The 14,405-nt window shown below is 40.2% G+C and overlaps 1 protein-coding gene across 1 annotated transcript; it reads left to right on the top strand.

The window, feature by feature from the left end:
• The first annotated feature begins 2,237 nt into the window (after window positions 1-2,237).
• On the top strand, window positions 2,238-10,477 carry LOC307025622 (uncharacterized protein). Its single transcript, XM_079660433.1, has 7 exons — window positions 2,238-2,571; window positions 4,099-4,293; window positions 6,737-6,899; window positions 7,720-8,124; window positions 8,386-8,453; window positions 8,954-8,997; window positions 9,881-10,477. The coding sequence occupies exons 1-7, from the start codon at window positions 2,494-2,496 to the stop codon at window positions 9,930-9,932; spliced, it is 1,005 nt and encodes a 334-aa protein (XP_079516559.1). The 5' UTR covers window positions 2,238-2,493; the 3' UTR covers window positions 9,933-10,477.
• Window positions 10,478-14,405: the final 3,928 nt, after the last annotated feature.

Below are 14,405 nucleotides of genomic sequence, written 5' to 3'. Positions count from 1 at the left end.
TCTGATAGGTTTTGAGATGAAGTGCAGGAATCCCCAACACTTTGCTTATTTTCTTCAGAGCTGCATAGCCCAAGCCTAACTCGTGCGCTAAGAGCACCATTCTCACATTCACATCAAAAGCAACATCCTTCCTGGTTTCGTCTTGAAGACGTGTAGATGTGTACACACTTTTGCGGTACCCACCATCACACAGACTGCACTCTAAAATTAAGCTGCTACAGAAACCATGGTTTTGCGGATCGATGTTAACTTTGAGCCCTGTCCCTGCGCAATTTGGGCAAATCAACCCACTGAGCAGTTCATTCAGCCGCGCTACATGTATTATCAGCCACTGCTGTGTGGCGCTATCTAAACCCTCCTGCTCTTTGGGTGACAGCTTGCGCATTGACGCACTAAGTGAAGGTTTTTCAGGTTCGGGGTCATTTGTTTTGTCTTCTACCTTGCTATGTGCAAGTGACAATTGTTGTCCTCTTCTCTTTGAACGATTTTTTCGCGGATGTTTCGGCATTTTGAGATTTAAATTTTCAGCGCAAATATAAACAAGGAAGTGTCATGGCGCACCACGTGACGCATCTGAACGAATCACGTTGTCAGAAATTGACACCAGCCAATAAGATTCCGTTCTTTGGTCAGATGACCCCTTTGTACTTTCACGATTGGTTGCTGATACAAAGGAAATGACCATATTTGGATCCGATGAGATTGTGCAGGAGAACCTGAGCTTTCCAACGGTACCTCTCATGACATGGAGCAAACAGCGGTCACGGCACTTTATGTTACGTTAGATTGCTAACTTTTGGTGAATTTAGGAGAAATCTACCGACGGAAATAGACAAACTATAGTAAAATAAACACCTAAATGTGTATTTTGTACGTTTTCCTTCCAAAAGCCTGAAAGAAAACATCTTATTGAATCAAAATAGCACAAAATCTCAAAATTGACATGGGCATGAAAAACGATGTTTTTGCCTGCCGTGTCTCGCCTTAATCCCTTCCTTTTTTACGAATTTACCCAGCTTACCAAAAGACACGCGGAGACGAGGTTGGTTTTAAACATCCTCCTAATCTCCAACAGTATGAATTCCATCCAAATACAACTGTTTTTGACCTTTTTCGAAAATTCACCAAGGCCTCTATACCTATGTTCGCCACAAAGCGTAACTTAAAATGACGACAGCACTGTTCGAGGTATTCTGTGACTGTCCAAGTCTGTTCATAGTTTCTGTTCCACTAACATGTCCTTAAACACTGCATAGCCCATACTGTGTTCCTGTTAGTGTTTACTTCCTGTATGTCTTCTTCTGCTGTTCATGTTAGTGTTTTCTTTCTGTCTGGGTGTTTCTCAATTCCGAGGAGGGCTCCTCCAGAGCCACTATTTCAAGAATGCTACGTCATCGAGTTCCGCCAAAGGACTGTTCCAATGTCCAGGCTCCTTGTAATTCTACCGAGGCCGGCGTCATTCGTTGCGGGAAATTTCGACACATTTCGACACATGTTTATCCTCCGCGGTCTTAAAATCCCCACATTGCATTGCGCACGGACCAATTTCCCAAATCTTTGGCGGAAATCGCGCTCCATTCAAGGCGGGGCCTCGCATATGACGCACACCTGATAGCCTGTTCCACCATTCTTCGTTTTCCGAGGCTAGGAAGGATTCTTGCCTCGCTTCTGAAGGAAGAGACTCTGAAGACATGTCCTACCAAGGAAGCGTCTTCGATATTGAGAAACACCCACCCTCTTTCTTCTTCTGCTGTTCATGTTAGTGTTTATTTCCTGTCTGTCTTCTTCTGATGTGCCTGTTAGTGTTTACTTCCTGTCTCCCTTTATGGTGATTTCTCTGACACCCGTCGCTTTGGTTTCGGCCGAATTGTCCAAAAATCAGGTCATATTGTCTTTTCCTATGCACTAGTCCTTTGTGTGAAACGTCACAGGATTAAGGAATAGTGGTTAGGAGAATTCAAAAGGACTTAAGAAGATATGACCAGGCTTCAGGAGAATCCGACTGCACTGACACTATCCGATGTATTTATGACGCGCCAGCGGATGTTCTTAATGTGTGTCTGCTCTGGGGAAACTACAGTTTTCTGTACAGAGGACTACTACAGCGCACATAAATACTTTGCACAGTGCTCTGATAGTGTTGCTGTGCACTTCCATATGTTGCAACAAGTCCTCCAACTACTACGACCAAATAGGTCGATGGTTTTCCTTGTTTTCCGACCCATTAATACGACCCAGAGCAGCGTTTTCAATCAACGCGTTTTAAATCAACGGGAGGCGGCGTAATGACGTACAACGTCCTCGACAACTTCTGTTAAAAACCATCGTTTTTCAGACACGTACACTCTTCAAAAATCACGGCTGTCTGTCGTAGAACAAAACGTGATCCGTCTCTTAAATTTGTGTCGACCACAGACCTTATTTCAAGCTATTTTCCCAAATCCTATGGAGAAATCTCATTGGTTCTGAGGCGAGGGAACCGGAAGTGGTAAAATGCTAACTCACCGGGGTTTTGGAGTCGTTACTGCATCACTGACAACATCCATTTATTTCCCAGACAAGCTAATAAACGTGAGTAGTCAGATATCAAAAATATATTCATTTTGGGATATGTATTATGTTGTTTTATTTTGTCGTCTAGCATAGTGACAAAGATTACTATGTTTACCTAGGAATAATGATAGCAAAGCTAAATTAGCCAAAAGTAGAATCAGCTAACGTTAACGTGAGCATGGAAGTTATGTGATCCATCGGTTCATGCGGTTGATCCAAATGTTATCACACGTCACATTCTTTATAACTATATTAAATACTATTTATCTATTAAGTGAAGAGTGACCAGGGGTGTAATACTGCCGGAACACCGCTCCGGCACCTAAAACGGGGATGGTTGTTAGCATCTGGTGCTAGCTAGCTATGATAACGGATAGGCTAAGAGGCTAATGTACCTAATGTAATGTTTACACAGTTAACTTTAGTCTAAGTTATCTCAGTGGGTCTGAAACAGTTTGGTCACCATATATGGAAACACATATTTCCAAGGCACACTTTTATATTATTGTAATGTTCCACAATAGGAGTCGGAAATTCAAGTTCTTCGGTTCAATAGCTCCTTTGGTAGTATACAAATACAGGTTCATAGGTCACAGGTTGCAGGTCGCAGGTTCAACGTCACACAGCACCCTAAAAAAAATCGAATGAATCTAAAACATCGATGAAATGTTTACAATTCATACTATTGGACATACAACAAATGCATAAAAAAAAAAAACAGTAAATAGTTAAATATGCACAAAGATACATTTAAAAAAAGTATTATTCTTATCTTTTTTTTTATTATTGAAATGTATACAGTTAAGTTTCATATGGGTGTTGACAGATGTATCCATAGATTTAGTTAATTTTGCCCTCAAAGTGCACAAGATTGATGCATTTAACTTCCCGGGGGCCTCCGGACCCCCCTAGAGGACATGAGGTCCACCCCCACTTAAAACATATTCACATGGATAGGATACTAAATAAATGTGCACACTTTTTATATAGTAACCTTTGTACCTCAGCCAGCAGGAGGGAGTTAGTTTATAAAGGTCCTTCACTGATCACTTAACTATCACGCAGCTGTGTGCAGCATTTAATGTAAGAATCACACATTTATTCAATAATGCAGACTTAATAAATGACCATTCTTTGCTGATTCTGGCTGGAGTGTTAATTGACAGTAGTTACATAAGCTTCAAAACGAGCCACAACTGCGCCTGCACACATGCAGAACTTATAGAATTAGCAATACACCCCTGGTAATGATGATTTTAGTATTATTTTCTGTGATGATGGAGCATCAACGTTTGGATCAACCAGATATTGACAGATTAGGGTTGTCCATAACAGTCACTTTAAACATGTGACTGACTCTGTATAACATTGTTTTCCTTACTCTTGTGATTTTTGTTCATCCTATCTAAAAGATAAAAAAAACATGAGTTCATTGTTTTAACAAGATTTTTCACGATATAATAAAATACATGAATCCTGTAAACATTTGTAGTATAGTATTCTTATTTTTGGTATTCCCTGACATTATATGTGTTTCTGTTACAGATGCCTACTCAAAAAGTGTGCCAGACATGCAGGGAAAGCATAGGAGTAGCAAGTAAAAAATGCAAACAATGTGGTGCCATCCAACCCTACAAAGAGAAACTCTCCAAGCAAAAAGAAAAGGTTGCACAGGAGTGGAAGGCCACGCAAAAGAAAAACCACAGTGTCAACAAAGTGTATGACTCGACACATTTACTGGTAAGCTTTTTTCTCTTGCAGATGTCAGTTATCATAAAAAAGTGTGTAAATAATCCCTGATCTTAATCTTTTTATACAAATAGTTAAATTACTTAATTGATTTATACTTTCCAACAGTCGCCCTCATTTACTTTTTAAAAATAATCCTAATTTCTTAATTAAGTTTATGTGAGAAGTACAGACTAGTGCACGATTACTGCACTTTAGGCTTGGGCGGTATTACGGTATACCAGGATATTTCGAAATACCGTCGGTATGATTTTCAATACCGTGACTTCACAGACTGTGCGCCAAATCACAGATGCGTTTCATTCTATTACACTGACACAGAGTTTTGACAGGGACGACATTGATTGTAATGCACAGCACGCGCCAGCAGAGGGCAGGGGAGGGCAGTCTGTCTTTCCCGCTCTCAGAGCTCAGCACAGAGCTGAGCTGAGCAAGATGGCGGCAGCATTTGCCGGCCCCGAACTCGGACAACTAGTAAAAAAGAAAACTGCCTCTGCGCCTGTTTGGGACTATTTTGGGTTTACTCGTCGCCAGTGACTTCATCCAGCACAACGAGAGACAGAGGCACTTCTTTGGGAATGTTTAAGACGGGGTGAGTGAGTGTTGACATTTTTTAATCCTATGCAACTGGTTGATGGTTTTGTAGTCGAGGTCGGACGGTTTTAAAAACGAAAGCATTTACGTGCTAAACATTCACGCGAGTAATCCAATGAATCAAATGGAAATAAGGTTTTTAACACATGCACGGAATAATATTGCCAAACTAGTTAGTGAATATAGCAAACTTTATTCAATAAGTCAAGTATTTACTCCCGGAAAATGTTTATGTATGATGATATATTGTTAACTTAGCTCACTATGGAAACAACGTCGGACATCTACAAACGCGTCCTGTATTCGATCTCAAAATGTGCCATTTGCACAATGTGTCATGTATGCAGCCCTTGTTTTGCACTTGCGCGCACGTCGCGGCACTTTGCGAGCGTCTACCGGCTCGGGCTGCATTTTACACCGAACATATAATATACCGTTCGAAACATCTATTTGCCGCCGAACGCCACCTCACTCAAGTCGACCCAAGTCATACCGTCAGTGGCGGCTGGTGGAAAATATTTTTGGTGGGGCTGGTTGTTGATATAGTGAGTAAAAAAATGTTTTGGGGAGAAATTACCCCTTAAATTGGGACTGATACCGTCATATACCGTATACCACGGTATGATCTCAGCAAGGTATGACGGTATGAAAAAAATTATACCGCCCATGCTTAATGCACTTCATGTAATGTGTTAAGCAAAATTGTTGTCACCGTTGTATTTAAAACTGTAAAGGCATAACACATTTTTTCGAACTGATGTTAGATAGTGTTTGTACTTGCAAGCACCCAGTTTTAGTAAAACATTATTTCTTAACCAGAAGTAACATAGTTCAGGCCAGTGGTAATTCCTAGAATCAGAGCTTCAATGTACATGTTTTTCTAATTATATCTTACAAAAAAACCTGCATTTTGGTGTTTTATATTTTATTTTGGAACTTCATAGTATGGAAAACACATAATTATATGACTATGGTTTCCAAAAGTAAAATAAATGAAATATCATATACATTTTTGAATAAATGGTAAAACCAAGAATGTCACAGAATCAAAACCAGCCCATATTAATATAGTGCTTGAAAGACAATCAAGACCTGGAAAGAGTTAGTATTAATAAAGAGGCCCTTAAAAGCACTTTCATTAAGCTTACCAGAGTCTCTGACTTTGAGCCGTGTTCGAACAGTCATTTCAAAATTCCCCTGTAACACCAGCTTTACATCTGAAGTGCTGTTAATGCAGAACTTTGAACCTGAAATGATATAGGTTATAGCTTGCTGACATGTTTCAAAGCTAAATGTAGCTTATTCAGATATCTGAATGTGAGAGTTAAATGGACCCATATTAGGGATGCCAGAAACTGACCATGATCAAAATCGGACAGCCCTGGCGAATATTAATCGATTATTCGCCGCCGAATTGAAACTAAGCCAGGAAAAAAAATAAAAACATAAATAATAATACAAATATATATAAATAAAATCGAATTTTAAAAATAATTTTCGATTATGGAGACTATAAAGAATATTCGAAAAATAGAATAATCGCTGGCATCCCTAACCCATATAAAAAGAACTATGCCCATGTAAAAAAAACTCAAAGTGAACCCGAGCTCGATAAACTTCTTTTTTTTTTACAGTTCTTTTTTAGGGGCTCACCTAAAAGGGGTCTAAAATCACACCTGGTTAATTGTGGGGTGCCTTCCTCAATGTGCACACGTATCACATCAGTGCATTTTTCACTTATGCAAAATAAATGGAGTTATAATGGCTTTAGGTGTGTGATGATGTTTAGAGCTGTTGTGTACATAATATTTCTTGTTTTTTTGTGTCCATTGTGTTCCAGCTCCACAAATGGAAAATGTTAGATCGGCGTCCCATCCTCCTTCTTGCCAAGAGAGGCACAAATGGTTTTGCGGCCGATTGCATCTGTCCATGGCAAATCGAGACAGAAGATGGTAACAATGCACTTGTTACCATAAAGAGGATTTACGAAAGCCTTATTAATGGTAAAGTATACAAATCTGCATGCTATATTTCAGCAATGTATCTGTTAACATTTTTTGTAAATTAGTTGCTCAGTTATCTGGTTTTAAATGTAAAAAAATGTGAATCACTATTTACCAAGTAGTAAAAATATGTCGTTATGTCTTGTTTTGTCAGTTAAAGGGCCCATGTCATGCTTTTCTGGTTATTACCCGTCCCCTTGTGTGTTATGAAGCTTTTCCTGCATGTAAACGGTCTGCAGAGTCACAAACCCTCAAAGTACACCCTGTAGCGAGTAAAACTCTAACACAGAAAATACCTGTCTATGCTGCTCTTTTTCAAAAAAAAATCTTCCTGAGTATAGTGACGTAACGGGCATAGTGACGTACCGGCTCACACACACTCACTCAGCCTTATCTTTTCTCAGCCGAGGCTCCGTGGATCTCCTCACGCACACACGCACTCACACTCACAGCCTGGATGTGAGTGTGTGTGTGTGTGTGCGCTCAGGCTGAGTTCCTCGCTGTCTCGCAGACCCCACGCAGCAACCAGGAAACAACACCAGTAATCCAGCTCACACTGTCTGCTCCTCGAGCCTCAAAGGGCGGAGCAGCGAGCCCCCCAACGTCCCGCCAACACGGCACCCAGACCCCACGCAGCATTCTCATCTGTTTGTCCTTACTGGTGTCATTTCCTGGTTGCTAACAAACGCCATTGTAACACAGAATCACTGATGTTCCGCTGTTTCATTTTTAGCTGTAATTACTCAGATTATAAATGTATATGGCGGATTATACTTGGTCATTTATTCACCATGCGTCTACTTTTTTTTCTTCTCAATAGTGACTTTGGCAGTTGAACCTGAGGGCCCTTGTACCACACAGGCAGAAATGGCCGCAGACCCAGGATCAGACTTGTCTGTACCTCTTACCACCGAGACTGACACTGAGTTCACTCTCTTCCTCACTCCTGTGTCCTCCGGCCTGACTCCTGCTCTCTCCTCCGGGCTGACTCCTGCTCTCTCCTCCGGGCTGACTCCTGCTCTCTCCTCCGGGCTGACTCCTGCTCTCTCCTCCGGCCTGACTCCTGCTCTCTCCTCCGGGCTGACTCCTGCTCTCTCCTCCGGGCTGACTCCTGCTCTCTCCTCCGGGCTGACTCCTGCTCTCTCCTCCGGGCTGACTCCTGCTCTCTCCTCAGTGTCTTCCTCACAGAAAAGAAGACCAACGAGGAATAAAGTGGCAATTAATGGTATGTGCGTGTTAATTAGTAATTATCTTATTTACATCGACTGAAACTGTGTTTGATTTTGCACATTGAATTAGTTAAAGAGAGAGAAAACAATCATCGGTACAATTAGAATACACCACCTTTTGTTTTGTTTAAGACTTTGCAGTATCAAAAGTCTCAGTGCCATTTTGAACAGTTTAATTGAGCACAATGTGATCTTAGGCAATGTTTAGGAGGTTATTGCTGAACTTCAACTTATTACCATCTTTTAATTCCTTGCAGAATGTCCCATTCATCAAGGGTCAGACACTTTCCCCTACAAAAAACTACTGAGGGAACGAATCAGGGAGGTTTGTTTAGAAAATATTTTTAAATAAATAAACAATGACAATAATGTTTCCGTGGAACCAAGTCTTATCTTATTGGATTTTCGTATACTTTGTTTAAAAGGACTGTTTCAGTCTTAAGCATGACTGCTAATGTAAATATTGAAATTACAGTAACAATAATTTATTATTAATTTAAGGTTGAGGTACTTGTGTAATGCTTCATGTCGCATTAATGCATCATGTCCAGCCATTTATTTGTATATTACATTTTTTCTTGTAATCCTTTGTAGGTGAATTCCTATTCTTGGCAGTACAAATATTTTTTAAAATAATAATAGTATTCCAAAATATTAAACTGATGGGGAAAATGCTATTGACTATGTTACAGTCCTTCATATGTTTGAGTTAATCGTACCTACTATTATTTCAAATTATCATTTGATTTCACTGGACTTTTGTATTTACATGTATGACATTTGAAAAAAATGAAGTTTACCTAAAATCTGTGTTTCTTTACTCAGGGCCATACCGAGGTGTTGGTGCAGTGGCAGTCTTGCTCTGGATGGTATGTATCTAATCTGAAGTTTCCTTCAGTGTAGCTGATGGGTCTGGCAGAACAGGGGCCACAAAGTAGTCTTACCAACCAACTTCATCAACCCTGAGATCACTAACTTAAACATTTTGGGTTCCTCAGCAGTAAATTGAATTTAGTTGATCACATGGGGGTGGGGAGCCATGTCATCAATGGCTCTATCAGACGTTTGCGCCATAAAGTAAGACATCCAAGTTCTCTGCCCTTCGTCATTCAGACATCGCGCCCTAGAAACACTGTCTGATTGTAACACATAAGCAGGGAAGTAGCCTACATTGAAATAGAAATTAAAATATACAATAGAGTTTATCATTGATCAATATCACTAAAGGTTAAATGATTGATATGTGAGGCTGGATGGTATTTGATCTCTTTTGTAATTACTGACTTGTTACATTTGTTCTTAACAATTATACTATAAGTATAGTTAGTAGTAATAAGTAGTATTATTTCTGTGTGCAGTCTTGCAGGCAGTTGTCTAAGTTTAGTGCTGTATGTTTGGGCATTGATAAGACAGCAAATTCAAAGAATTGGTCAAATGAAACATTGACTTTGAAATAAAAAATGTACCTTGTATTATATATGATGTACGTGTTATATATAAATATATACATTATACTGCACTTTCATCATGATATTTTTGAGTGACTTAGTATATCTTCTCATTTGAAATAGCATTGTCAACATACTGTAGAACTACATATTCCAAAAAGTTATACTTTTTGCTGTGTCAGTATTGTCATACTGATATTCTGTACAAACTGTGAAGTCCACTGAGACAAATGTAACATTTGTGATATTGGGCTATATAAATAAACATTGATTGATTGATTGATTGACTGTTTCTGTTTTACAGTGGGGCGAAGTGGAAAAATTCCTGGGAGCCAAAGGAAAACTTTTCCAGTTAAATATGGCTGACTTTTTTTTTTCTACTTTGGAGTAATAAAATACATATAAAAAAAACATCTATGTAAGTGTTGTGCCTATTTGTGTTCTTATGTTATCAGTGAGCTGAAGCCAAGACAAATACAAATATGTTTTAAGTGTATCCATACAAACTCATTCTCTAAAACTGTCATGATTGGTCTGTTGTGAATGACACCCATGAGGAAAAAGGTCTTATACATTATATCACATCGGCAGGGCTGTGATGTGATGAGGCCCTCGCGAGCATCGACGGGGGGGTGGTGTGTAAACCCTGGACACACCAAGCCGATTACAGCTAGTGGAGCCTCGCAGCAGAAACTGTGGCGCGCTCAATTGCGCCGCATTTGCGCATCAGATGAGGCTCCCTCCACAAGATGAGGGCGAGAGGCAGACGCAGTCTGTGTGATCGGCGTGTATGGAGGGGCGGGCCTGCACATCGGCATATCACAGACTGGTGCATACATTGTACAGGCGGCAATTTGAAATGGAACGCAGCCCACACACGGCAGACAAACCCAAACACTTTTGGAACACGCCACCTCCAGACACATTAACATGCACTCCCCTAACTTTCCCCTAATCTGACATTGTATTTCATGCCATAACATATAAATATACTGTTCACCCATGTGAAACACACACACTGAAACCAAAATAATTTACAAACATGTAAAAATCTTTCATATGCGATGGAAACTTCTGAAGCAATGGAAACAGGAGTCAGAGAGACACGAGGAGAGCAGGAACTTTGATGGCAAACTGATGGTTTATTCACAAGACATGTTGTGTGCCACGAATTGACACAAAAGATGCCAAACCAATTCTGAAGATCTCTACCCCAGACCCATATTTAGCTAGTTCTGAGAGAAGAATCAACATTGTGCATAACAAGATAAAACCAACACCTCTATCAGCTGACGCCAATAGGCAGGAAAAGGGAGACAAAACACTGAGAGCACAGTAGCCAAGGCTACAGGTGCCTGTGCTCAGTCAGGACAAGACCTGGGGGGTATACCACGAAACTGGTTCAACCTAACCTGGATATGTTTGAGTTAGCCGGTTGGCCTAATCCAAAACATACGCCCTCTCGCTAAACGGCACTACGACACGGGTTATCAAGTGGATCGCTCAAGCCAGCCGTGTCCTATCTAGTTAGGTACGCGTTCACATAAAAGGGGTAGTATTTGGAGCATTCGACCAATCACAAACATGGAGAAGCGTACTGACAGCGCAGCGCGTATACTTCCTGAATGAAAAGTCAACTATATAATTAGACAAATATGAAGACTTTAAACATCCATGACTCAAACACTTTATCCAGGATAAAAGCCACATAGCTGCACCTGCAAGGTGAACACAGCTGGTAAAAGAAAAAGTGTTTGAATGCGTACATTAACAGGTTTATGATATGCCCCGTCTAAGACACGATCTGACTTTAATTACATTTGACTCGAGTGTTTCGTAATGTGTTGCTTAAAATAATACTTTTGCATACAGTATGTGACACTGTAAGTGTTGCACGGCCAGATACGGCTCAGCTGACTCAGATAAGGAGATATATGATACATTATGATGTGATGCCGCGGACTGTACTGCTACTTTGATCCAGTTACTTATGTTGTGGCAGATATTTAATTAAGCTTTCTTAACGCTAATGTTATAATAGTCGGATTGCTCTGAAGATGGGAGGTGATATTCTATTAATGTTCACATTCACACGTGAACACGTTTGGTTCTATGCAAACTCAGTAATATCCATTGTGATACAGTTATAAGGCCTTCACAAGAGACTGTCAGTGGAGATTAAAGGGGATCAGGAGCTCACGTCTTCTCAGAGTCCTTGGTATCTGGCTTGATGATTGTCTCACATTTCTAAACTTCATGTCAATAACCTGCTTAAAAAGCTGAGGGTTAGGCTAGGTTTCTTCTACAGGAACAAGTCCTGTTTCTCTGCTTGAGGCCAGGAAAAGGCTAGTCACTGTGACCTTTTGACCTGTGCTGGACTATGGTGATTTGATCTATATGAATGCACCTGCCAATTGCCTGGTCAAGTTAGATGCTGCGTATCACAGTGCACTGAGATTTGTGACAAACTGTAAAGCATTAACCCATCACTGTACCCTGTATGCAAGGGCTGGTTTGCTTTCACTAACTGTACGGAGGCTCAGTCACTGGTACATTTTTATATACAAAGCCATGTTAGGGAAACTTCCATCTTATATCTGCTCCCTGATCTCACGGAAAATTGTAAGTGGCTACTGCCTGAGATCGAATGCTGTGGTTTTATTAAATGTGCCAACTGCTAGGACTGTCTTAGGGAAGACAGCTTTTAGATGCGCAGCTCCTCTGTCTTGGAATAGTCTGCAAATTAAATGGAAACTGAGCAATCTGGTGCCACTAAATGTTTTTAAAGCTCGGTTGGATGCTACTCAATCGGAAGCTATTGGTACCTGTTTATGTGGATAGTTATGTAAATGGTGCTGTATGATGTCCTTTTGTTGTTCTGTTTATGTTTTTATGTTTCATGTGGAACCTACTTGAGCAGGTCTCCCTTGAAAAAGAGATCAATGATCTCAATGGGATACACCTGTATAAATAAAGATTTGAAATTAAATTAAATGAGAGTCATCATCATCATGTTCTCTCTGCTGCTGCTGCTGCTGCTGCTGCTGCTGCTGGCAGCTGGAAGTGAGTCAACACTTATTATACTGCTGTTTAACAGGATAATCTGTCATATAACTTTTTTTTGTATTTATACAGGTGTGAAGTGTGAACAGTTGACACAGCCAGCCTCTGTGACTGTGCAGCCAGGTCAACGTCTGACCATCACCTGTCAGGTCTCTTATTCTGTTAGTTAATAATAATAATAAAATTCAATAACGTGCTTTAACCACTAGGTGCCCGTCTATCAGCTGTGCACCGTTATGGTGTAAATACTGCCTATCTACCAATTGGATCAAATATAAAAGTCAGCCGAATTACTGTTGATATTGCAAGGAGACATATTGTGTGAAAATAAATCTAAGATGTTGTTAAATGGCTGATATATTTGTGATCCACGTCACATTTTCAGTTTTGGCGGCAGTTCTTCTTGTTTGTATAGAAGTCTTCTCATCAGGGCTCTATAAATAGATAACTACGGCAGATATGTAATATGTAATGCAGCCGAACCATGTATTACAATGCCGTTATGTGATTAGCTCCAAAGAGAAAAGCAAGCAAACTCGGAATAAAGTATTATTTTATTTTTTTAAAATGTTTTCGGATTTCACATCGCATAAACACCATTTCCCAACGTGCATTGCGGCTAAACCATGAATCACCGAGCTGAGGATCTTGGTTATGGCTAGAAAGGATCCGTCTTGTGTAAAACTCTCGCGAGAGTTCGGCTGAATGTCACGTGGCTGAATGTTTACGTTTGGCAGGCAGCCTTTCAGTTAGGATCGTTAACATCAGTTGGCCACAGCAAATGATGGTGAGAAGCTAAACTATCTATTAATTATGTCAATGACAGGGAGTGTGATTGTTGAAAAGCGGTCTTGCTGGTGTTCAAAGAAGAATGACAACACTGTAGATCACCAACACTATGGTTTATTTTTTATTCACAGGCAAGTCAACGTTGTCGCAGTAAAAGTCCCAAGATAGCTCCTGGTGCAATAAAATGTTCCCTTGCAGTGTTTTACTATTATGTCTGATGTTTCTCTATTAATATTGCTGCTGCATTAATGTGTATGTTGCATCATGTTACTGCTGTAGATGTGTTTCCGAGCCGCTCCGATTACAACGAGAGTTACAACGAGAACGTGACGTCATATTTACAATAGAAGGATCCTTTCTAGCCTTAACCGAGGATCTTGCCTACGTCTGTTTCCGGTATTGTTTTTGACGGATGTATTTTGTTATACACACATTCCTTCACATTTAAATTAAAATGTACATTAAAATATTTCGTGAGGCTTTCTAAAATGTTTTAAAATATAACTACGGTTCGAGTTGAAGAGTTTATAAATTAACATGAACCGAAGCTGTTGCCTGGTAACGCAATCGTGCAACGTCACGTCCGTTAATTCCACATCCACACACATCGATTTAATAAATGAATGTAGCCTTTGTATCTGCTAAAAGAGGTGCCGACCAGCTGGGGCAACAGAAAATTGGCGAAATTGAGTGTGACTATTACAAATGAAATCATTATTATATTAATATTGATAATAATAACAACCGACCGTCGGGGTAGCATTTGCTTGGCATTTCCGGTTATATCTCCACTGGTTGGGCCACGTTAACAATACTGTGTAATTGTCACGTTTGAAGGGACGAAATCGTGACAGCTTCACGTCTCCCATCATGGTAAATCGTCACATGTTCACGTCTTGCCGTGATACCGGGTTGTGCTGACCATGTCATGCCTTTATGACAACAGTGTACCAATCTTCTGATGGCTACTTCCAGCA

Source organism: Notothenia rossii (assembly GCF_949606895.1).
Source record: "Notothenia rossii genome assembly, chromosome: 11".
Taxonomy (NCBI): Eukaryota; Metazoa; Chordata; class Actinopteri; order Perciformes; family Nototheniidae; genus Notothenia; species Notothenia rossii.
Note: the sequence above shows the minus strand (reverse complement) of the source record. Positions and strands in the feature narration are given on the sequence as shown.